Source organism: Scleropages formosus, chromosome 15, assembly GCF_900964775.1.
Source record: "Scleropages formosus chromosome 15, fSclFor1.1, whole genome shotgun sequence".
NCBI lineage: Eukaryota > Metazoa > Chordata > Actinopteri > Osteoglossiformes > Osteoglossidae > Scleropages > Scleropages formosus.
In genome coordinates this window covers 16,472,838-16,497,117 of record NC_041820.1, presented here as the reverse complement: position 1 = coordinate 16,497,117, position 24,280 = coordinate 16,472,838, and the positions used below count along the sequence as shown (strand labels likewise).

At 51.0% G+C, this 24,280-nt stretch overlaps 1 protein-coding gene across 6 annotated transcripts; it reads left to right on the top strand.

Moving 5' to 3' along the window:
- The first annotated feature begins 1,953 nt into the window (after positions 1–1,953).
- Positions 1,954–23,035, top strand: ston2 (stonin 2). Of its 6 annotated transcripts, none has more exons than XM_029258369.1 (8): positions 1,954–2,263; positions 3,098–3,147; positions 7,301–7,459; positions 7,843–8,019; positions 9,577–9,741; positions 14,869–16,728; positions 19,698–19,900; positions 20,945–23,035. In XM_029258369.1, the coding sequence occupies exons 3-8, from the start codon at positions 7,375–7,377 to the stop codon at positions 21,020–21,022; spliced, it is 2,568 nt and encodes an 855-aa protein (XP_029114202.1). In that variant the 5' UTR covers positions 1,954–2,263; positions 3,098–3,147; positions 7,301–7,374; the 3' UTR covers positions 21,023–23,035. The 6 variants fall into 6 exon arrangements, with proteins under 6 accessions (XP_029114202.1, XP_029114201.1, XP_029114200.1 ...); XM_029258368.1 differs by having other exon boundaries at positions 3,093–3,147; XM_029258367.1 differs by having other exon boundaries at positions 3,059–3,147.
- Positions 23,036–24,280: the final 1,245 nt, after the last annotated feature.

Below are 24,280 nucleotides of genomic sequence, written 5' to 3'. Positions count from 1 at the left end.
TTTAGCGGGTGACATGGTGCCTCACAGTGCTGGGCCGCGCGCTTCGTTCCCACACCCCAAAAATGAGAAGTGGTGACTCTAAAGTGTCCTTAGTGTGACAAAGTATGTCTGGCTGTACTCTTACAGACCCGTGTACCGCGTGTCACGGTGTTCCCTGTCTCGTGAAATGTTAGAAAAGTATTTAAAAAAATTACACACTCAGAACAGTCTCATTTTATTTGAATTCACTGGTCTGAAGTATCCTAGTTTGCTTCTAACCACTACGGGAGAGTTGCGAGTGAACAACTAAATATGTAATTCGGTTTTAGAAAGTGTGGGGAAAATGTAATTAATGTTAATTCATGTCTTGGTTGTTATGCTCGCTGCACGTGCCTCCTGAACTACCGAGTGACGTCAGCAACGGCGGTTCACAGAAGTGCGTTTTTGGGCCTATAATTCGTTCTGGCGGATTGTCTGGTCTCTTTACTTAAAAATACACAACTCGAGAAAAGCCTGGATTGTTGCCATAAAACAATCGTAAAAGCACCGTGAAGGGTGAAACAGAACAACATATCACAGCATATATATAAAGCGAGTTTATCGCTGCAGGATCTCTTCCTCTATGCTCCTTCTCTTCCCATTTCTTGTTTTGATTGCATTTCAGCTTGTAATTGATGAGTAAATCTCGTTTAAAAAAAACACATTACCTGAGGGATTTATAGAACGATTATATATACAAATGATGTGAAAGGGAATTCATTATAAGGAGATTGTTAGTACTAAGTATTGCCACACAAATAATCTGATTTTTCCGGAAACTCGAATAAATTAGTATCACACTGACTTCATAAACTAATGAGTCTCGTCAAGCAGTGACTGAAAGGCCAGGAACAATCAAGCAAGTTTTCATTTTAACAACTCTTTGTCGTAGTAGCCGTTGTATTATTCACTTTATTACAGTGAAATTAAAAAGAACTTTTCTGACATCTTCGCTGTTACCGGTACAGTGGCGTCACTAGGGGCCGCGGGGGTGCGTCAGACACCGTCAGGGGGCGACTGTCTATAATACATTTCAGCTGAAATGTATTTTTTAAAATAAAATATCCCCGTAGTTAGTTATAACAATAAAAACATGTTTCGTAAGCCCATCTTACATATATCAATACCTGCAAGGCTAAAACTCTGTGCTCATTTACTTTTTGAACCTTCTAATACGCTCCGCTCAGAGCTCTCATGTCATTATTACCCAATTACAATGACGCTTCGAATCACGTGGTTTCGTCTGCCCGCGCTAAGAGCACGCGCTCATGAGTTTTCGTTGCCGCTGGTTTTGTCCGATTTTCTGGTGTTTTAGCTACAATATTGCGGAACCTGTATCACTAAGGTTAAATAATTTTTATGTAGTTCTTGAACGTTTTTACTTCGAATTCTCTTGTTTTCTTACGGAATTTTCACTTTAACAACATGAAACTATGGAAATCAATTTGAATATCATACAAGTATTTAGGCTGTGCGTATGGTATTGTTATTTAAAGGTGTAATTTTAATTCTGCTACTTTATGTCACTATTGCCATTACATTCAGTGATATATGGGATAATTATAGTACTTTTCTCTGAGCTGTACGTCCCTTGGAGAAAAGCGTCTGCTAAATGAATCAACGTAAATTACGATTTACGAGTAAAATTAGGACAAAAAACATTAGTAAGGATTCTGTATGGTCTGGTATGGGGGGGGGGGGGTGACACCAACCCTAGAGACGCCACTGTACCTGTATTCCTGGGTTAATGAAATTTAACCCAATTAAAATGATAATGGAGTGTGCGGCGCGCGTTTGTGGTATTAGCTTTCCACCAGGTGGCGCTACACACCACACCTGTGCGCAGCCCTGAATCAGCACTCCTTACTCCCACTCGTGCATCGAGCTCCTCCTCCTCCTCCTCCTCCTCCCCCCGCCGCTCGAACACGACACAGGTTCCGGAACTCAATCTCGAACTAATTCACCTCAACAAGTGTTTCTGAATTTCTTCACGCCGCTCTGCCCGGTGACTGATCGCGTAAACACGTATCGGCAAAGTTAAAGTGGGCGCGAGCGCTCGCCTTCTGCTCTGGATGTGTGGCTGTTTCTAATGGCAATTCCCCCGTTGGATGGATTTGAGCGTATCTGTCGCGCGACCAGCGCCCGCTTGGCTCGTGCGCGCTCCGCGCTCCGTCGCTCGTGAGGACCAGTTTGAGCGTGGCGACCCGCTGCGTCATCGGAGCCGAAGGCAGCCGGAACGAACCCGGTACGCGAGAACCGCGATCCGCGTCTGTAAGATGACAAGTGCGGCTGAGCGCTGGAGTCGGGCGCGTCCCCGCTGTGTTTGGGCGCAACAGATGGTGGCGGGAGCGCGCGGCGGACCGATCGGCGATGCGGATGCTCGGACACGGGGCCAAACGGGGCTCCGGTGAACTAAGGGGACTCGCGTGTGTGTGTGTGTGTGTGTGTGTGTGTGTTTTACACTGGAGCAGCTGTGTGAGCGATGGTGCGGCAGGTGTTTGTGGCCCCTAGGGCAGCGGTGTTAGTGCGCTCCCCACACGGCGGGGCCCCTCGATCACATAGTGGCTACGGAGGGAGCGCTGCCGAAAATCACGATTTTACACTTACCTATTCGTTTAGCTGACACTCTGTTCCAAAGCGGCTTGTAGTAACACTGTAGTATTTTGCTGACACCTTTTCCCAAGGTGATTTGCAGTACCTACAGTGAATCACTCTTCTGAACACAGTTGCTTGCTCTCTCTCTCTCACACACCCACACCCACAAACAGTAACTATGGGCAATCTCAGAATCACAAGTTGACTTGATGCACATGTCTTGGACTGTGGGAGGAAACCCACACAGACTGCGCGGCGGTCGAACCCGTGTCCTCTCGCACCTTTTGTGCCTCTCGCCGGTGCAGCGAGATGATGGCACGGTGGCACAGCGAGTAACGCTGTCATTTTGTGGCGAGTTGGCGAAAGCGGTATATTCGTGTTCTTTTGCGGTCTCTTTACCACGTTTTGAAATGGCAGCAGTGTATGTGTGTGTTTTGCTCTGCAGGTGCGTGTCTGACAGCAGCCTGTTGCTTTGACAGCGCAGGCGCCGCAGCAGCAAGCGGTGAGGAAGGAGCCGTTGGCCATCGCTGCAAGGTGAGCTGGGATGGGATGGGAGCATCACAGTGATGACTGCTGGAGAGCTTCTGTGCCGTTTGGTGTGTGTGTGTGTGTGTTAGGCAGTGAGACCCTGAGAGACCTGAGCGAAAGACACATATGGTTCTCTGATTGGAACACACCTCCTCTTGGCACCGTTGGCCGGGCTCCAGATGTCCACGTTGGCCTTTAGTGGCCACGCCTTACATTCCAAGAAGTCCTTTTTATTGCGTTGTCTCATTAACATTAATCATATTTATTTAGCTGATACTTTTCTCCATAGTGATCTGTGTGTCATGATTAATCTATTTATACAGGAGGCTCTTCCTACTGTACCTATTCAGTGTAAGTACATCGCTCAAGGACAGGAGTAGGGATTCCATGCCAGGATCTTCCTGCTCCAAGGTGATGCCTCTCACCGCTACGCCCCCTGTTGTACCAGGGTAGAAAAATACTCTGCGGTCTGGACAAGGGCAGGGGACTTTGGCTCAGCTGAACGGGAGACCTCCCGACACTGGGAAACCAGGTCCGGACCCTCTGCGGTCCTGGGAGAGAGCAGCTCGCGGTCGCCTTCTGTCAGCCAGCGCTGCTGCCTCGTTAGGTGACCGGCTCGCGGTGTGATCGCACAGTGAGGCGTGGCCTTACCGCGGTACTCGTAACAACGTGCGTTTACACGCTGCCCAGCAATCGGGCCCCCAGCTGTCCCCGCACCGCAAGCATCTGTTGGCGACACTTGGTGGAGATGGGGGTGTGGGTCACGGGGGGGTCACATGGCATCCAAACAAGGGCTCCGATTGGCTGAGACGCGCACTTCTGTTTGTGTTCGGCCGCGACCGTTCACGGCACACAGCGGCCACTGTGAGCCCGAGGGCCGCGCTCCCGCGGCTGACTCGCGCTCTGGCCGCGGCCCAGCCGAGCACAATCCCCCGCATTCTCCCCGCGCTCCTTCCCCGCTCAATCCCTCCTCTGTTCCGCGCGTCCAGGAGCCGAGCGGCGAGTCGCTCGGAAGGAGACCGATATCGCCGCGCTCCGCGCACCTCTCCCCGGGCGTTCCCGTTCTTCGGCCACGGTGCATTTTCCCATCGTGGAGGAATCCACGAGTCGAGCCCAGAGTTTCTGTTCGATTTTATCGTCATTTCTTTGTCGGCGCTGTGAAAAAATCTCACACACGGAACGATGGACAGCGGTAAAGCCGAACGCGCTTTGGAAAGAGTGGCGTTGTATTTAGGGACGTCTGATTAACCTCCTAAGCAGGAAGTTACTCATTGCGACTGCGATAGCCTTACTCTTGTTTTTACTCAGCTGGAAATTTAGCAATGCGGTAAAAGGGAGGCATAAAATAAACTGTAGTGACACTTAGCCTAAGTGCACGTAACGGGAGAGACGCAGTTCAACTTGGTGACCTTTCTCACGAGCGCAGCGGCAGTTCCCCTTCTCTGCAGTGGCCAGTGAAGCACTTTTTAAATCCTCCTCCTGCCTTTCGCTGTCGACCCGTCGCTGCAGTTCCCCCCCCGGATTTTGAGTGAAGCGGTGCTCCGTCTGAGGTTCTGCTTGGCGCCCGTTGGGGGGGGGTCGGTCCCGGTCGCTTCCAGAACGGGATCAAAGCATTCTTCCCTCCTCGAGGTGCTTCTGGAATAAGCCGAAGAAGCAGGAAGCAGTTAAGGTGGTGTAGGTGTGGTAAAAATTTTTTTTTTCGGACATCACGAGCAACGTGTGCCAGGAGACATGGAGCGTGTCACGGATCGGTGGTAGTGAAAACACGGTCCTTTTGCACGTTACTTGTTACGCGGCGGAAAGAAGTAGTATCTGGCAGCATGTTGCCAAAGGAGAGTGGTGTGGAATCGTGTTGTGGCTTGACGGTCCCGGCGGAGGCGTGCGGAGAGGAGCTGCGATTTTCCACCGGACGGGGGCCTGTTGACGGGAGCCGTGGGCCGACAGGCTGCGCCTCGAACCCCTGCCCTCGCAAGCGCCACGACCCGGGGAAGCGGAGCGCACGGTGTGAATTTCGTCCGTGCTGGCGGAGTACGGAAACGCGGTTTACCCCTGGGCCGGCGACCGGCCTCCTTTTCGCGTCCGTTAATTTCCCTCGTTCACCTATTTATGGCTCTTATCGATCAGCCTGTTGTGTTTGTGCTGTAGCAAAGTGGACAAAATTAAGCGTCTTCATATAAATCTGTCTAATGAGAAAAATTGGGGATGTGCATTTGGGGTTTTATGGCAGCCGTGTACATCCCAGTCGTGAAACGATTTATGAAAGAGCAAATAATTTAATTTGATTCAACATTATTTCTTTTTTTTTATAAAAAAAAAAAAAATGCATAGGGCAACAGGTAGGCGAGCGGTTAGAGCTGTTGCCTTACACTGGAAAGGCCTGTATTGGAATCCGAGCTCCCGTGTTGTACTTGCTCTTAATTGCCCTGGTAAAAGTTACCCTGCTGTATAATTGGGTAAATAATTGTAAGCGGCTTTATGCCGTTAGCACTTTGGGGGAGACGCGTTTGCGAACGATTAAGTGTAAATGGAGCAGCTTGTGCATGCGGTTCGATTTACGGTGACGTGTTCGCTGAGAGCTGGAAAGTCGAGGAGAGTTGGCGAAGATTGGCGCGCGGCGTGGAGCTCAGCAGTCTGTGGCTGCAGGGATGGGGGGGGAACCCCAGTCTCTCTCTCTCTCTCTCGCTCGCGCGCTACGCCTTTCACCTCGACCTTTCCCCATCCGCCTTCAAGTTCGGTCACTTCTCTACTCAAAGCGAGGACGAATGCCGAGACGAGGCGCTCGGCAAACGTCCCGAGAACCTCCTCTCGGAGGTTAAGAAGCCGTCTCCGGTCACTTTACCGGTCGTACGGTAAAAATGTGACTCCGGATTTCGGTTCCACAAATCTGTGGCTTTCGGTTCCTTGCGGTTTTGCTTTCGTACGTGTGCGGTTACATCTCCTGCATCTATCCTTTTTTTTTTTTGTTTTCAGCGTGGCCTTTCCAAGGAAAGTGAGCGGTTGATGGCGTATACGTTATTTTGATTAGGGTAAAGAATCGTATGCAGTTACGACGTTTTTGGACCACTTTGGTAACTGGGGATGTGCTGCCGGTGGTGGCCGGACCGCGCCGCGCTTGGTGCGAACGCCCAACCGGTGGGCGTGTGGAGTTCGAGGAGATGAGGACGGAATGCTCTGGAGGGAGGGAGGGACCGACCAGCGGAGCTCGCTGGGCCGAGCTCACTTCTCCACGATGACTCACTGTTGTTTATCACGCGGGGACACGCTGCGTGCGCTTCCTTTCGCACTCCTGCATCTTTCCTGCCGTCCCGCTCGCAGGAAGGACGGTGCCTAAGGGCCTCGGGTATTTCTAAAAAAAAAAAAAAAAAAGTCCCCCCTCTGCCTCGAATGATACGCCGTCCTCCTGCTGTCCCGCATATCCGTAGTTCGCCGCCCCGAAGAAAGGAGCTCGGGTTCGCATCGCGACCGCAGACGCGACGAAGAGCGCCCGAAGAGGCCGCGTTGGGTCCTGCCGCCATCGCCGCCGCCTCCTCTCCAACAGCAGGGCGCTTCCCCGCTCTTGTGATGCATCACTTCTCTCTGAAATTGTGGCCTCCCTGTTTTGATGAGCGCTCCCATTGGATGCCTTGTCCCATGATTGAGTTGACATCATCGCTGTGGGCGGCTTTGGGGGGGGGGGCAGCGGGCATGAGAGTCGGTGCCACCCAGTAGCTGTCGCGTGGTCGACACATTCTGCTCGTGTCTGTTGTCATCCCTCGTTTGGCCGAAAGCTTCGCTTGCGGAGGAATGAAAGCGGCAGTCGATGGCCGTCTAGGCGCCTGAGCGTTCGCTGTTGTTGAGGACCAGGATCACTCAACGAGGTAAGGATGTTGAGACCATCCGCTGTGCTTCCTCTTTCTGATGTCACTCTATGATTTTGGGAAGAAAAAAAAAAAAGGTCATAGGTCAGTACTCAGCATGTTGGTTTCCTGCTGTTCCCCGCTTTGGTAGGAGCCGGGGTGGGGGCATTGCCACGTGTTCAGCTGGACTATCTCATGACTCCCACTCTCTATTGTGTGTGTGTGTTTTTAAATGATTTATTTTTTTTGCATTTTCTTTCTTTGCTACATGTACAGCATCGCAACCTCTCATGCCTTTTCATCTCGTTCTCTCGCTCTTCCAGCTCCTCTAGTGGTCCATGGAGGCTGAGGACTGAGGGCAGCGAAGCCCAGCGCCCCCCCCCGCTGCCCACCCGCCATGACCAGCGCTGCCCCCACAGGCAGGCCCGGTTGGGTCGTCTTTGCAGATGAGCCTTGTCAGACCTCTGTACAACAGCAGTCAGGTGCAAATAGACCTGTGTCTCAGATCTGGTGTCAATTGACATAGAGGGTGGGGGGTGGGGGGGGGGGGTCACCTCGGTCTCTTATGCTGTAATGCTTTAAAAATGCTCTGCACTCACTCAGTGTGGTCTGTAAAACAGTGTTTCCCGGATCAGGGGATGCACACAGTTAAATGTTTGAAAAAAGCGTGCTTTGCCGTCTTTCGGATGGTGGCTCACGCTGCGGTCGATGAGGTCGTGAATGCGGCGGCGCCTCTGGTGCGCGCTGGGGGAGAGAGACGAGCGACCTGCCGCTTCGTCTCGGTCTACGCCGACTTCGCCGTCTCTTTGTAACTTGCTTGATTTCCTACGGCGCCGTCTGATGTTTTTACCTCATGTCCTTTCAGATGGAGGCAGTACACAGTACAACAACCTTCATTCTGCTGCATCTACTGGTGAGGTCCCTCCCATCCCTTCAGGATGCGGGCCAGAGGCGGCGGATTTGTCCTCCCAGCAGAATGCCTGGGTCCAGTTTGAGGAGAAGCCGTGGTCCCCCATCCCAGCTCCCAAGCCGCGGGCCAAAGGTACGACTCGGCCTTCGTGGCTGCGTCACGGAGACGCGGGAAGGCGAACTTCTCGGCGCGCGTCCAGCGGGGCTCCGTAGCGTAAACCGAGGCCGCGCGCGGCGACGTGACGACGGACCGCGTGTTCTCCGTGCATCGAGACACGTGGTGGTTTGGAGAAGTGCCCGTTTCCGTGGCGATCTCGATAGATGCCGTCATCGCTCGTTTTCCTGCGGTGCGAGAGGGCACCTGCGGCCGTTGCCGTGATACGTGAGCGGAAAAGGTGCCGTTTGTGAAACGATCCGTTAGAACATGTAGCACAGAGCGAAAGAGCGGTGACTTTTCTGGAAGTGATGCCAGTGGGAGTGGCCACATAGTAGCGACTTCAGCTTATTTCTAAGGAGGGCTGGATGGTTGGCATCGAACCCCCCCAGGCTCTGTCCTTTGTGGGCCAAGTGGCGTTGCGTCTTCTATTCAACGCATGCTCGCGATACTCTCTTGTTAGGTCTCGGATTAATCGGACGACGTACAACTGTAGCTTTCGTCATCTCAGTATAAAACTACAGCAAAAGAGAAGCTGTAAATAAGGGAAAATAGAACCGCATATTGAAAACCTACCGTCGACCCAGATTTAATAGTGTATTTTTGTAACGAACCATCTGTAAATCACTTTTGTACTGTTGAACGCAGGGTTTACGATTTGCATATCTGACACGTTTGCATCGTCGGGCATGAACAGCAGGGCATTGTGTCGCTGTGTTGCTGTTTCATTGGCTCATGGGGGGGGGGGAATGAACAAATAGCAAAAAACGTTTCCTTCAAGGAGAATTCCATAAATGGCTGTAAGGGGATAAAACGGAAGTTGAAAATGGTAACGCCGTCTTGAAGCGCTTCCAAAATGCTTTCTCCTGCTTTCGGAAAGCGGGCTGGCAGATGGCTTTCGCCACCAGTGTTTCGTAACAGTCGACGGTTTCTCTGCCACCTGCTGCCGTAGCTGTGAGGTAGCGGATGGCGCTGCTGCTTGACGGAGGAGATTTGTCGGTGGTCGGGAGGGACCTGAAATCCACTCGTCGGCATTTATCCGCCGAGTACAAGTACATTTATGTTTATTTATTTTAAGACACTTTTCTCCAACGCAACCTCCAATGAACTCTATGCAGTGTTACCAGCCCACACACCTTATTCACCGCGGTGACTTACACTGCTGAATACACTACTTACAGTGGGTCACTCATCCACAAACCAGTGGAACACACTCTCTCTGTCACTCACACACTATGTGGGAACCTGAACAGCATGTCTTTGGAGTGTGGGAGGAAACCAGAGCACCCGAAGGCGTACACTGCTGGATACACTACTTACACTGGGTCACTCATCCATACATCAGTGAAACACACACTCTCTCTCTCTGTCACTCACACACTATGGCGGAACCCGAACAGCACGTCTTTGGAGTTGCCTTACTCTGCCCTGGTGTACTTCCATGTGCTCGCTGCCTCAGCTCCTCTCTTTTACCTGCCAGACATGACTGTTGCCTGGGAGCACCGGATCACGATGCGCTGTCGCTTTCTCCTCCAGGTACCCGGCAGAGCGTGTGCTCCTCTCCCAGCTTCTGGAGCGCCGAGCCCCCCTCGGAGAGCAGCGGGACGAGCCAGTCGGAGGAGCGCGGCTCCCTGAGCGACCTCCCTTCCCTGCACCCCGAGGAGCTGCCCAGCCGGACGCCCTCCCTCACGCACTCCGCCAGTGAGAGTCCTCCGTCACACATGCCACCATTCCTTCCTGTTGCGGAGATGTAGCCGCGCACAGAGTCGCGCTGTGCACAAAAAAGGGCAACGTAGAAGCCACGCAGTTCGTGGATGAGATCACCTGGCTGCCAGGTAAACTTTCCGTGGGCCCGGTGACGATTCGGAGCCGGATGACTTCCAGTAAGGGAGGAGGCCGGCCCGCCCGCCGACGATGGTGTGTCTGCGGTCATTTAGAGCGCCTGGCAAACGGAGCCACGCCAGCTTTTCTGTGCGGTGTGCGAAGGTGCTGTCGCTGGCGGCCCGTCTCTTCGTTCTGGGCTCGGCGATGCCTACGGAGCCGCTCCTGTCTTTGTGCCACGCAGGTTGGAGCAGCAGCTAATTCCAAAGGTGGGGGATGGGGTGGTGTTGGAGGAAGTGAAAGATTAGAGTTCTCAGGAAGGACTTGTGGGAAATGGTTTTTCTGCCATGTCACAGCCTTACTGTTCATTCTCAGAGTCAGCCCACAGTGCCCTTCCCAAAGGGGGGGGGGGGGGGGGGGGGTGGGCATCAAATAAATGAGAATTGCTAATAACTAGAAGTAGAAGAAATACAATGTATCGCTTGGCACACTTTTATCCCCCCAGGTGGGTTGAAGATCACAGCTGTCAGATCAGACTTGCGCTGCCCCGTCTTACCTTGCCTTCGTAACGGTAGCTTCTTATGAAACGTGTTGCCATGGAAACTCACGCGGAGGAAAAGCTGTCTGTTTTTGTTTGTCTTTTTATTGTGCAACGGCACTTGCTCTTCTGTAGCGAGAAATCGTTTGTGACGTATCGCGGAAAGAAGGATGGAGCCCGGTGGTGTTCTCTACACCAGCGGGGAATAGGGTACGTACCATGTTTGGCGTTGAGGGGGCTTCTCTTTGACTTCATCTGTCATACTGCGATCGCGCTGACTTTTGTACGGTGGAGCCTCGTGTATTTCGGCTCCACGGGGTGTTAGCGGGTTACATTATAGGGCTTATTGATTACAGTTTGCTGATAGTTTGGCGCATTTGACAGGAAGCAGTTAACTCCATTACACTTGGCAGTTAAAAGCCCATCATCCTCTTCCTGTACTTGCACATTGCTCTTGTGTTTATGATGTGTTGCCTGTGTAACCAGCAGATGCGGTTCCCCTTTGGGGGCTGATGTCAGTCAGAGCGCGAGTGTCTCCGTGCGCCAGGATATGGCAAGGCCCTTCGGCCCCACCCTCGTGGACTGCGTTTACCGCGGTGCGAGCGTGTCGCTGGAGCAATGTGCAAACAGCAATCGGGTGCAAACTGCTCCCTGTGACTCTAGAAGTGGCTTCGCCGGAGTCGAGACCAATAACGGAGAGCATGTGTTCTTTAAAGAGGGATGATGGATTGATTGTTTTTGAGAACCACTAACCTAGTGTTTGGACTCGGGTCCAGGTCTCTGGGATCAGAAATTAAAGGAATGATGTGTGTCCTTGGTGTGGCAGAGCTACTGGTAGTTTGCAAAAGGAGGGGCCCAGGCCGAACGCGTGTGTGTGTGTGAGAGAGAGAGAGAGAGAGTGTTTTTGCACTGCCCTACTTCTTAGCAGCAAAGTGTGCAGGGAGAGGGAATGTTTCTCTTGTACTAACAGGTGTGAGGGGTCACAGAAGTCGTTGGGGACCCGCTTGAGATGTTTCTCAGCCCTGGTGAGAAAATCATGGCCCTTGATGCTTAATGGACCGAGCAGTTTTGCGGATGGGGGTCTGCCTTCACGAAATGTACCGGTCGCTCTTATTCCGGGAGAAGCAAGGTGAAGCGCTTCGGCAAGCGCGGTCTTGTCCTGGGCCGGGCAGACGAAACAGACCGAGACACGCGATTTCGTGCTCGGCAGCAGGAGCTCCGGCGTGTGGGAAAGGGTTTGACGTCCTGCGGGGCTGTTGACGCCGGCCTTCCTCCTTGTGACCCCGAGTTGACCGCCGGCCAAGCTCCGGGTCGCACCTGTGGCCGTCAGTTAAAGACCCCCGTTAACACGAAGGCGTAAGGTCCCGACTCTACGTCCGCCTTCAGGCGCTCCGAGGGACGGGGGGGGGGGCACCACGGCAACCTTAGAGCGACCCGTTTCTCTAAAGCAGGGCTTGGAGTTGGTGCACCAACAGCATGTACCCCTTGGCTCACCGTGCTGACTGACTTTGTAAGAGCAGGACTTGTTAGAGAATGCTGTGGACGAGGGAAGGGGACGGTTTTACTGGGAGTCTAGTTAACTGTACTCATGACATCAGTAGCAGCTTCTGATTCTTCAGCCCTGTGTGTGTGTGTCATACCTTGAGGTCTTTCCTGGATTGGTGTGATGTCCCGGGTGCCCTGAGCGTATGGATTTAGTGTCTATAATACACAAAAATTGGAGTTTACTGCAACTTTACATTAAAGTTTGTAAGTGGTTTGTTTTACATCCGTTCTTGGTGGTTCTTATTCCGAAGAGGTATCGGCCTGTCTCTCAGCCCCAATTTAAGCGTCTCACCCCCCCCCCCGTTTTGGTTTGAGGAGTGTGTGAAGCATGTGGAGTTGCCCAGAAGTGTGGGCTTGGCCCTTCCCACACTAGGGATGGTGGGAAGGCTGGCAAACAAGCGGCGACACGTATCTGCTCAGCTATGCAGGGTGCCTGGTGAGTCACGTGACCCGTGGCCGGGCAAACTCTCGCAGACTCGACAGCCGCCGCCACACACACACACACACACACACACGAGCGCACGCGCCGCTGGCCTGGGCATCGGCTCCTCTCGGTGAGTTGCTCCCCGGCCTCCTGCGCCCATCCCGGATTTGTGCGCCCCGTGCCAAGGCTTTCTGGGGTCGGGTGACTGCGGGGTCCGGGTTTGGCGTGCAGAAAGGCTTCAGGTGTGCGGCGGGCAAAAGGGCACGCGGGTGCAGCTTGCTGAACTCCGATTACCTTCCTTGCGTTGGCTTTCTGTTTAGACAACGCTATAAGACTGTTTCCTGTCATGACCGCAGCTACCGCGTGTAATCTCGCGTAACGACGCAAGGGAACTGCGGATAACCGTTTATAGACGTCTTACCTTTTTCCCCCCAAACCATTCTGATGCGCCGTTGCATTTCCTGGCCTTTAACGTACGCATTACATTCGCGCGAAGAACGGAGGAGCAGCCCGTGCGGGAGCGGCGCTCGGCCCTTCGAAAAGGAGCACCGCTCCGAGGATCGCCCTCGCGGGGTTTGTTTCGCAGGCGGCGGGTTGGGGCCGGACAGAGCCGCGCACCGCTCAATACTCGTTATGTCCTCGGAGCTCTGCAGTAATGTGAAGCTCTCTCTCTTCTTGGCCAGAAACACCCCGGTAAGCCGTAGCTTAGCAACATGCTCCGTTCCTTTCCCGGGGTGTTTAATCCATTGTGGCGAACCCATCTGAAAGAGTTGCCCCCCCCCGAAAGTTATCTCTCCGATGTAAACGAGGCGGGTACAGTAGGTGGAGGCCGGGATGAATGAGAGCAGAGCTAAGAGAGCGGGTCAAGATCTCCAGCTGCGAGGTCCCGCTCCGAGACTCTTTGTTCGTGCTGTTCGGCAGGAGGCGGCTTGTCGGGGTTTCGTCTCGGGCCGCGGAATTAGTAACTACGCGTGCGCGTCGGCTTGCTTCGAAAGCCGTTGAGATGTCGACTTCCTACAACACCCAAGAGTGGAGAGTAGCTTTGTTTCACCTCCTCCCCAGCTCTGTGCCGCGTATTAGAAATTAGGCCTAGGGAGGTCACGCGAGATGCGAAACGCCGCGCCGCTGTCCCGTCCGCTTTGCAGCGCGAAAACGGACGCGCGAGAGGACCGATCGGTTTAGGAGGCCGCGCGGGAACTTCGCGTGCGTCTGGTGTCGTCAGAAACTGCCGAGAAGGGTCTGCTCGTCTCGCTCGCGGGGACTGCGGTATTCTTTTCCTCGTTTGCATCCGGGGGGGGGAAAAAAAAACTCACGTTTTACGAACAGAATGTAAATGCCCGGGCTTTCGGTTCCCCTTTGTGGAACGTGTCAGAGATGAGAAAGTTTGGAGGGAGCGTGAGAGTCCCCCCCGTACGTGCGACTGCGGCAGCCTGTTGCGCCGAAGCCGCGCCGCTGAGCCCGATTCACGCCGGCCAGTTTCTGCGCCTTTGTTCTTGCTCCGCGGCAGTGAATTGATGTCACACTTTGTTGCCAGGGCAGGAGAACCGGGGCTGAGCGGGAGAATGGTGGTGCCTAGCAACAGGTGATGCCCCCCCCCCCCCCCCCGCCCATCAGTGGCAGGGTTCGGTCCAAGTGGAGGAGTGGCCTGGTCTCCCATCGCAGAACCGGGATGATTCCGCAGGCTGCGGGATTGGACACCGGGCTCAAAAACTCTTCATGTAGAGCTTTATTTGGAAGGATTTAAATTCCGGTGCTCAAGGTTAAATTTGAAGATGCCCTTTGAAGTGCCCACACAGCTCCTACGGAACAAGGCGATTCCTCCGGCACAGTGGGGCAAAGCGCAAAGGCGGAGAGCAGAAGGGAGCTCGCCACTTCTCTTTGGCAAGCTGGTAATTAAACTGGCTGTTGAAAAGATTGCCGCTTGCTTTCATTCACCCAAGGTCTAACGCACAGCACAAGGAACTTGTTTTGCAATGTTGCTAAATGTTGGACCCGATTAAAATTCCTTGCTACGTGAAGGACGAACGTTTTTTTTTTTTTTTTTTTAGGATCGTCACTACAGAAGGTTGAGGGCTTCATCAGCTCGCGCCCGATTTGCCGTTGGCCGCGATGCTGGTTCTCGGTCAATGTGCTCATCTCCATAGCTATCAAAACTCACCTTCGGGAATCGCGAGTACGTCAGGCAGGGTGTCGCGCAATTTGCGGCGCGTCCGAGCGTTTAGCCCGTTCCGGTCGGTTCGGGAACGGCTATGAGTTATCGGTCCATTTTCGCTCACGCTGAGACCCGAGCGGAGCTGTTTGGTGTGGCTTCCGAATGGCAACCGCATGATGTAGAAGGTAAGGGCTGTGGGGACACTAGGGTGCAAGAACTTTTGAAGGGAATTGGCATTTTTACTATTCAACTAAAACTCTCTCTGATACCACTCTTCAGTATTTATTGTCAGTAGGCATTACTTTATTTTTACTGTAATGAAATGTCTGTGATTTGTCTTATTTGCAGGCTCCTCTATCGTCCACGAAGATGAGGGAATAGACATGGATTCGCTGAACTTGTCTCTCTGTGAAAAGCAAATGAACGGTCAGTCGGACACCCATCGTCGGTTTGCCAGCTGGGTCACCTTTGATGACGAGGAGCCCGGCTATCGCCATTCTGGCAGCCCACCTGGGTTTAACCCGCCTGTCCTCGGCCACAGCTCCACCCCAGACGCCGGCATCAACCTCATTAGCCTCTCGCCTCCTGGCCAGGCCCGCGCTGTGGAACGACCCCTTTTGGATCTGACGCCGGAGGGAACCAACCCCGCTTTCACTGCGGACGGCGCGCTGGAGGACAGCAGCTCACCTCAAAGCAGGAAAAACCCCTTTCTAGACGAAGGGCTTTCTCATATTCTGCCTTCTCCCATCAACCCCTTCAGTGCTTTCTTCCACACGCAGGAAACGTCAGGCAATGGTTGCTCAGAGAAAACGGGTTTCTCGTACAGCGCTCCTGTCACCAGTGCTGATTTGGCAGAGAGCCAGAGGAAATCTGTGCCCCTCTTTGCTCAGGTCTTCAACTACATGGATGACAAAGACCTGTCCTGTAATTCCCCTCCTGAGAAGGGCCTGGAGCACCTTAAGAGCCTGTGGACAACTGACTCGGACAAGCGGGCTAGTGCCACGCTACCGGATGACTCGGTGGACCCCGAGGAGCCCGAAGGCCCGGTCTACCAGCCTGCCCACATGAGTCCTCAAGACGGCTGGCCCATGATGCTGCGCATCCCAGAGAAGAAGAACATTATGTCCTCCCGCCACTGGGGGCCCATCTTCGTGAAGCTGACTGATTCCGGGCGCCTGCAGCTGTTCTATGAGAAGGGTCTGGAGAAACCCTTTAAGGAGTTCCATCTCGACGGCCGCCACGAGCTCTCTGACCACAAACTGCAGAGCTACGACGAGAGTGGCCGGGTGCACACGGTTAGTATCGACAGCGTGGCGTACAAGGAGAAACGCAAGATCCAGCCCAAGGTGACGGTGGTGCACGCTCCCATCAGGGAACAGTTGGTCAAACTAGGCACCGTTCACTATGGGGACTTCTTGAGCTTTATGCACGCCCTGAGAGACACGCTCATGCGTCTGCCTGTGGAGCCAGAGTCCCCCAGCTCTTCCCCAGCATACACGGAGGAGGAGGTGGTGGTGGACGTACGAGACGAGTTCCACGGCATTGTGTCCAAGGGAGACAACAGGATCTTGCAACATCTGGTACTGACGCGCGTTTATGCGCTGGCGTTTCTGACCGGCTCGCCAACCTGCAGGATTGGCTTCAACGACATCCAGGTGAAGGGCAACGAGGTGGTTTCTCTACACGACATCATCCCCAACACGACGACTCGTTGGATCAAGCTGAGGGACCGCCGCCTACACGGGTGCGTGGATGAGAACGAGTTCGCGGACACCAGGGCGGTCGCCTTCACGCCCCCAGTCGGCCGCAGGTTCGAGTTGCTCCGCTTCCGCTCGGTTTTCGTAGAGAAGAGTCTACCCTTCACCCTGAGGACGGTGGCCAGCGTCAGGGGGGCCGAGGTGGAGTTGCAGTCCTGGCTGGCGATGTCGTCTGGCTTCTCCTCCAACAGAGACCCTCTCGCCTTGATCCCTTGCGAAAATGTGATGATCCGATACCCCATCCCCCTGATATGGGCCAAGAACTTCCGCCGGGAAAGCGCCACAGGAGAGAAGTCTCTGAAGGCCAGATTCAATAAGGGAGCGAGCTTTGGTTCCAGCAGCACCTCTGGGCTGGAGCCAGCCATGAGGGTTACCTTGGGAACGGCCAAATACGAGCACGCTTTCAGGGCTGTGGTATGGAGGATAAGCGCCCTCCCTGACAAGAACTCAGGTAGGAGGCACCTACTGTACTTATGAGCAGTAAGCACTCCCTAAGTGTCAGTCTCTGTGTGGCCTGTCTGTTCATGTCTGCTGTGCAATTCGGGTGAAACCGCTCTGGAAATGACTACTTCAGCAGCTCCAGTTTCGTTCACAGCTACCGCTTCTGGTTATGCGGCACGTTGGCCGGGTTGATGGTAGGCAAAAATGGCTCGGACGCCGCGGAGAAATGACTCTGTACACTGGCAATCTCGGTAAACTTACGCTGTGTAAACGCTGGCCAAAACTAAACTGCTGGGAAACCACAAGTTGCATCCGAAAACCTCAAACTGCCCTTTTTACTCTAGTTTACAGTATAAAACCGTGCATAACAAGCAGAACGTATAAAGCTAACGTGTAGTTCGACAAACGGTACAGGCAAATCAAAGTATGTTGGACTTGCCTTCGGGACATTGAAAAACGTTTAGTGCTTTATCTCATCTCACCTTAAGTACCCTTGACCAGGTCTGGGTAAAACCCAACTTGCGTGACCTCATGGAAGTAACTGAATTGCAGTGTAAAGTACAGGTCCTGGAGACTCGGGAGTTGGGTTAAGGTGGTTGTGAGTCTTTGGAAACACTGAGGTTTAAACCCCATGTTGGGGCTGAACTGCAGCTATGCTATGAGTACAGTTGGCCCTGTGTTCTTGAAGGAAGGGTAGGGGCGCATGAATTAGCCTTTAGACAGGGCTTCAATGTCACGGCATGGCAGCAAAGCGAGTAGCGCCGGCGCCTCAGTTTCCGGCTTGGGTTTGAATCCCGTTCGCTCCGTGCGGAGTTTGCGTCTTCTCCCCGCGTTCGTTAGTTTTAGGTGAATTTTTGATGCTACGTTGCCCTTTGTGTGCATTTGTGAATGAGTGTGTGCGATTGCCCTACAGTGCAGCGGCGTTCCATCCAAGGTGTTACCCTACCTTGCGCTGTATGCTGTTGGGCTTGGCTTCGGACCCCCTCGGTCCTCCGTCGAGAAAAGCAGTTACTGAGAAAGCATAGATGGATGGATTCAGTATCACTGGAAGATGTGGGTTTCAGTATTCCTTCGAGTCTCACTAAAACTATTTTACACCTGAAGATGGCCTGGTAAATGTAGATTAAGTGAATGCTGGGCATGAGATCAGCCCTTGTATATGCTCTGCCAAAAGCCTTTTTTTTTTTTTTAAAAAAATTTTTTATTTTTACCACTGGTAGTGGCTGTGGCAGCATCCAGTTTGCTGGAGAATACTGAGTGCATGCTTTTTTTTTTTTTTTTTGTCCAAGTACCCTCCTGCTAATACATTTTTCTGTATTATCAGTGCCTTTGATATTTCTAAGGACTTTGCCTTTGATTTACTTCTCTGCTCATTTTAAATTTCATTGTGAACATAATGAATCATGTTCACCGTTTTACCATGCGTGTTTGAAAATATGCCCTCTATGATGTCATTGCTGTGATACTGTCAGTTTATTTCATCATTATTTCTTAACTTAGGAGATGCTTTTTCTCAAAAAGCGACTTAAAATATGATGCTATTTCCAGTGATTTACACAGCAGATGTTTTGACTGCAGAAATTCAGGACATACCCATCTCAAGGGCACTACAGCGGAATCTGAACCCAGGTCCTTTAGGTGCAAGGTATCATTTACATTTATTCAGCTCTAACAACTATGCCACCTCCTGCCTGCTCTAGCAATAAGAAAGTGGAAAAGGTAGAAAAGTGCTCCTCTTGGTGAGGATGCACTTGAGATGCCCAGATCCACCAATGGCTGCAGTCTTGCAGATGGGCTCTGGATGTCTTGCTTGGCACCTTCGAGCAGATGCTCTTTGAACTCTTTGCCCTGGTCAGTTTCTCACTGGTGTTTCTCACCGCTCTTCCCAGAACCACCTCGTGTGAGGAGCCTCGGTGAGTCCTGTTGGGTATGCGATGACACGGAAAGACCTCCCCGCGAAGAATGCCGGCCTCCCCTCTGAGCCCGTGCTCCCCCTGGGCCTTTGTTTGTGCTTCCAGGTCAATGGCCACCCTTTGGCCCTTTGCTAACCATGGGCGAGGGCCTCCCCACCACCCTGTGACTGGCTGGACAAAGCGCCACTGTCACCATTCATTAACTCACCATTTGTTAACTCTTTGTTGCTCAGTTCGATCTCCCCTCAACATAGAAAGGGGGGGCTGGCTGTGATTTTTGGGGTTCTTTTTTTGCTGCCTTTCTCTTCAGCGTAAAACCACGTTTAGAAAGGTCCTGGTGTCCACAATGAAGTCCACAGGCAGAGAGGAACACAGTGGGGGAGTGTGAGGTTGTGGGCCTGCGGGAGGCACTGTATCTTGGGATTGTCTTCACTCGCATCGATTACAGGCTCGGCGTGTTCCCGTCACTGCCATCTGTGATTTATCTAGACGGAGTACAAAAACATAAAATAGTGCTTAGCTGTCCAAGGACAGGGTGCTTGGAACCTGCAGCTTGAATCTTATTATTGCGTTTTACCTTTTTTGCCCCGAACCAGCTTACGACTTCATTCTTCCTCGAAAGTGCAATTCGGGTGGGTTGAACAGACACGTACGCTTTCTCTGGTGTTCGAACCCTAACCCCCCAGTGCCGTTCCCTCTTCGGGCCGCAAGCTTTACCAGTAGCAGAGCCATATTCCACTCGATTGCAACCACAGTTCCGTATATGTCTGCTGCGACCTACGAAGAAAGAGACCCCCTGTTACCCACACGCCAGTTCATGTTCTCCTGGGCTTCTTGCTCCTCATGCCAAGTGTGGCAAGGCAAAGACCCGAATCCAGTGCTCTGTGGCAGGACACACAACAATTTACTTGCTGCCGCACCTTCCCTTGGGGCGATTCCTCTTATAAAGGGTTAATGGACTTGACCTGAAAATGTGGGCGAGTCAGGATCAGGGCTTATGTGGAGAACCTTTGGCTTTGAGCGTCCTGCAGGGTTACTCAACTGCCCCCGATCGTGTGTCCTGCAGCTCTTGGCCACCCCCATACCTTCTTCTGCCGCCTGGAGTTGGGCTCCGACTGGGAGGTACCACCCAAGTTCCAGCGCTACCTGGACGTGGAGTTCGACATGCCAGCCGCGTCTGCGTCCAAGACCACCGTGCGCTCCCTGTCTGTGGGTGACAGGACTGACGTGAAGAAATGGATCAACTACAGATCGCACTACTTCTACCAGGTAGTCTGCGCGAACGGATGCGTGTTTTACATAAGGTAGTTAGTACTCGCGTACATTCGGTAATATTTTCTGTTTTCATTACAATAGCAGTAAATTAGAGTACGCTTACAAGGTAAGGTTTGTGTGAATGTACCCTGTTTACTGTGACTCACACCGCTTGCAGCCAATGCTGTCAGTGGGCTTAAGTCATCCAGTGAAGTGTCATATTTGTGTAAACATCTGTGCCATTGGACTTTAACCCCCCCCCCCCAAGCCCCAAATCATTTGATGGTGAACCAATGACACTCATATTTTGCCTTTTTGTCTACCTCTTCCAAACCCTTTTGTTCATGTTGGAGCAGCTTGTCAAATTATGTTATCTTCATGTAATTTTCTGTCCAGTCATGTGTTTCTCATGCTCCTCCCCCCTTTCCCGTGTCCTTCTAGGCTCTCATTATTTTAAGCATCAGTTACATGTTATTTAGAGCTTTGGTCTTTGAGGTGAAAGACGACACCTCTGCGTTTTGACAATTTATTAAAACGGCCATGAATGAAATGAGACGTATGCAGTAATGTAATGATATCAAATAAATGAAAAACCATATACTGTGCGAATAGCAAGTTGTAAACTCAGAGTAAATAACTGGCTCCTTTCATCCCCAGTAATCGGATGCTGTGATTGACCTCCGATATGTTTGGCTGCAGGGACCTCTAGTGGAGGCAGTGAGGCACTGGAGCAGTGCATGCTGGGTGCACAGCGATCTCGCCACCCCACTCCTCAGAGGCTGGTGGGACCCCGGGGTTTTGTTGTATCGTGGAACTTGGCCGCTTCAAGTTTCTGCACAGTCAGGGAATCATTTTACAAGCATTCAACAACTAGACAGCGGGCAAATGAATGAGGCCGTCGCGGCTGCGTGACCCTGGGGAAGAAACTGTCGCGCAAACTGCGATTCGGACCGTTTAGCCCTGCAACATTACGAAAACCTGCTGACGCCGCGGGTTCGGCCGTGATCCGGAGTAGCTGTTGTGGCCGGTGTTTGAAAGCTGTGCGCTCTCTTCTTCCAGGTGGAAATGGAGCAGAAGAGTGACTGCGCGTTGGACGACCTGGATGCAGGAAAACCCGGGGAGTGCTCTCTGCAGTGAACGACGGATGGCACCTGGAAGGGAGAGGAAAATCCATTTGCACTTTTGAGAACTGACAACTGGAATCACCCATGTGCTCTACTGTAGACTGAAAGACTGAGGATTAATACCCCCCCACACACACACACACATACACACACACACACACACACACACCCTTTTTGGGGGGAGAAAAAAACTGGACCAGATTGGTCTTACTACTTGTCCACTGATGATGTACAGCGAGGTGAGACGACAGACTGCACTGGTTTTCACTTACTGTCCGGCAGGCCCTCGGAGGAAGACTCGCCTTCCTGTGGGATTGTCTGCGGGAGGAGAGCTTTGCAGAAAATACCCATGTTGGTTTACAGGAACTAAGGTGCCTTGAGTTCATCAAACTCCTTCACTAATGACAGACTAATCCCTTCAGAGACGCCATGAATGAGTGAACGTTATCTGGTTCTTTGCTTGTACTATTTTGATTTGCATTTTCCCGTTCCAGAAAACCAGGTTTTTGACGGAAGGCCCTGACTTAATGTGCCAGTTATGCTACGCCGTGGATATGGCCATGGTCATTTTGTACTGTACACTGCATAGCGTTTGCGATGTACTAAATTATGATTGCCTGGGAATTTCCTCTAAACAAAATGCATTTAAAATCAGTGACCACTTACAGGTTTTTTTGGTATTTTACCATTTCCACTACAAGCCTTAATTCTAATGCAAGGCTGACCAGTTATGCAAGTTGTTGCATTACTGTAGTTATGAATAAAGGGCCAAATAATTTTGCACAGGGAGGGGTAAAGTTTTTGGCTTTTGTGTGGGCGGTGTGGCTCGAGCTTCTGGAATTGACATGGTTAACCTGTGCAGGTGTACCTCCAGACGGGCTTGGAACCCCCTTCTGATGAATGTATTCTAAACAGCCCGCTCACTGACCGTGAGTAACTGAACAATTATACGACGCTTGTAAAACGATTTCGGATTGACTTGCGACAAAGCACAATATGTTTGACGTGGAATTTTTTTTTTTTTTTTTTTTTTTTGCTAAGTGACAAGTTAAAGGTCTTTAGCAATGAGTACTGTGTATCTCTACATTTAAGTGGGCAAAGTTGTTGGACAGTGTTTCTGTTCTTAAAATATTTCCTACATTTCAAATAGGCAGGGTGTGGTGAACTAACATTGCTTCAAAACTAATATTAAAAATGTGCTAAAGTCAGTCTAAGTAAAGGGTTCGGTGTAAGCATTTTGTTGAATACTAATATTTGAAGGTGTTATATTCTAAACATACCAAATTCTAAAGGAAAGTTTAAAATAAAAAAAAAAAAGTCTTCTAGACTAGGAAACAAACTTAACATCTCAAACTTTTCTCTCTTTTCACACTTTGAGTCAGGTGGAAATAGGAATGTGGATATAGAAATATGCTTAAAACACACGTTTGTAGAAATGAAGTGATTTTTATTAGTAGATCAGATAATTATTGCTTGAAGAATCCTGATTTCATTAGTTATCAATGAAATGTTTTACACGCTGCATTTCATAAATGAGTACATTACCATTGGTGGTATAAATAAAAAAGGTGGAACAAGGAGAAAGTATTTTGCATTATGACTGCTGGTCTGGTGTGTTGAAAAACAATTATAGCAATGTTTGCAGTGAGCTGAACAGCGCTGGATTATGATGCAACTCTGATCCACAGCAAGCAGTTAAATATGAAAACCCTGAAGGCTTTCTGGCATTGGGTGTTTTAAAAGGGTACTAACGGGATAGTGTAAACTAGTGTGACTATTTGAGTAGTTACAGGTAACTGAGCATTTCCATGCACTATATGCAGTATTTGCAGTCCTTTATACCATATTTGTTATGACATTTCAATTTTATCTGGATTGGGGTATTAGAACTGGGCCTAAATTCCACTGAGTCTTGGAATTTGTATTCCTGCCAAATGATCCTGGCTTCAGCAAAGGAATAACTCTACAATGATGAGCAATTTTATGGTTAAAATAAAAATGAACCTGCAATCTAAATCTCATTTATTAAAAATGCTGTTACTTTGTGTCATAATAAACTTTGCTCAGAAATCCTTTTTTTTTTTTTTTTTGTTGGAAGTCCAGCTCTTAGGTGAATTGCAATGTTTTTTTGCAATATAAAATATGCTACTAGTTCAGTGACATCCTAGTGGATGACTAGCTACAGTTTCAAAATTATGCACAATAACAAAATTGTGTACAGCACAAAAGACAGTTATGGCAAGGCACGTGCCGCAGGTCAGATTGGGTTTATATCATGGCACAAACAGAAAATCTTTGTTTTACCATAATATAAGCAGCGTAGGGAATAACCTGAGGATGTACAGAGTTTGCATGACTCTATCTGTGTTTGCACCCTCTAGACAGGCATGAAAGGAGGCACTGGCAAACCTCTTCCGTTCCTCCCTTGCCTTGGAAACCATATGACTGGTGGCTATGAGTCGGACTCAACTCGTTGGCACTTCCATCCTACTGTGGTACAAAATGGAATGTGCCCTTTTCTCTGTGCACACCTTTTTTTTTTTTTTAATCAAAAAAAAAAAACCCCCCTGATCACACTGAAGTCCTGATTCTGTCAGTTCAACTTTAAGCTGTGTGAAATACACCCTAGATATAATTTTCCATGTTTTTCGATCTCCTCATTCTCTCAATTTATTCGAAATGTTTTACATGAGCGGGGACGTGGTGGGTTTGGCCTGTGGCCGCTGTGTGCTAGGTCGGTGGTTCGAGCCCCACTTGGGGTGCTGTGCGGCGGACTGGCATCCCAGCCAGGGTGTGTCCCCTCCGCTTTCGGCCTCGCGCCCCGTGTAGGCTCTGGTTTGCATTGACCCCGCTCGGGACAAGCAGTTGTAGACATTACATTGCATCGCGTCATTTTACATGATATTTCGAACTCCTGTTCTTTCCATTTTCCGTGCATGCATACCAGTCTGGTCTGGCCCCTTGGATTTTTTGCTCCATACAAGAAAATGTTTTCAGATTTGTAAATTGCAAACCAAATTCTTACTCAGAAGAATATCTAACACCATGCAGCATAACCCAACATATCCCACATATTGAACGAACACAAAGTAAACTGCCTGGTGTTTAAAGGCACCAATAAACTTGACTCTTCATTCTGCAGTTGTGTAAAGGTCTTAGTTCATTTCCATACTACGATATTCTAGTGTGGGCAGAAACAATGTCAGCCACATTCTTTATACAAAGTAACTTTGCCCTTTTTTAAACCTAGGACCATAAAGCATACAAAAAA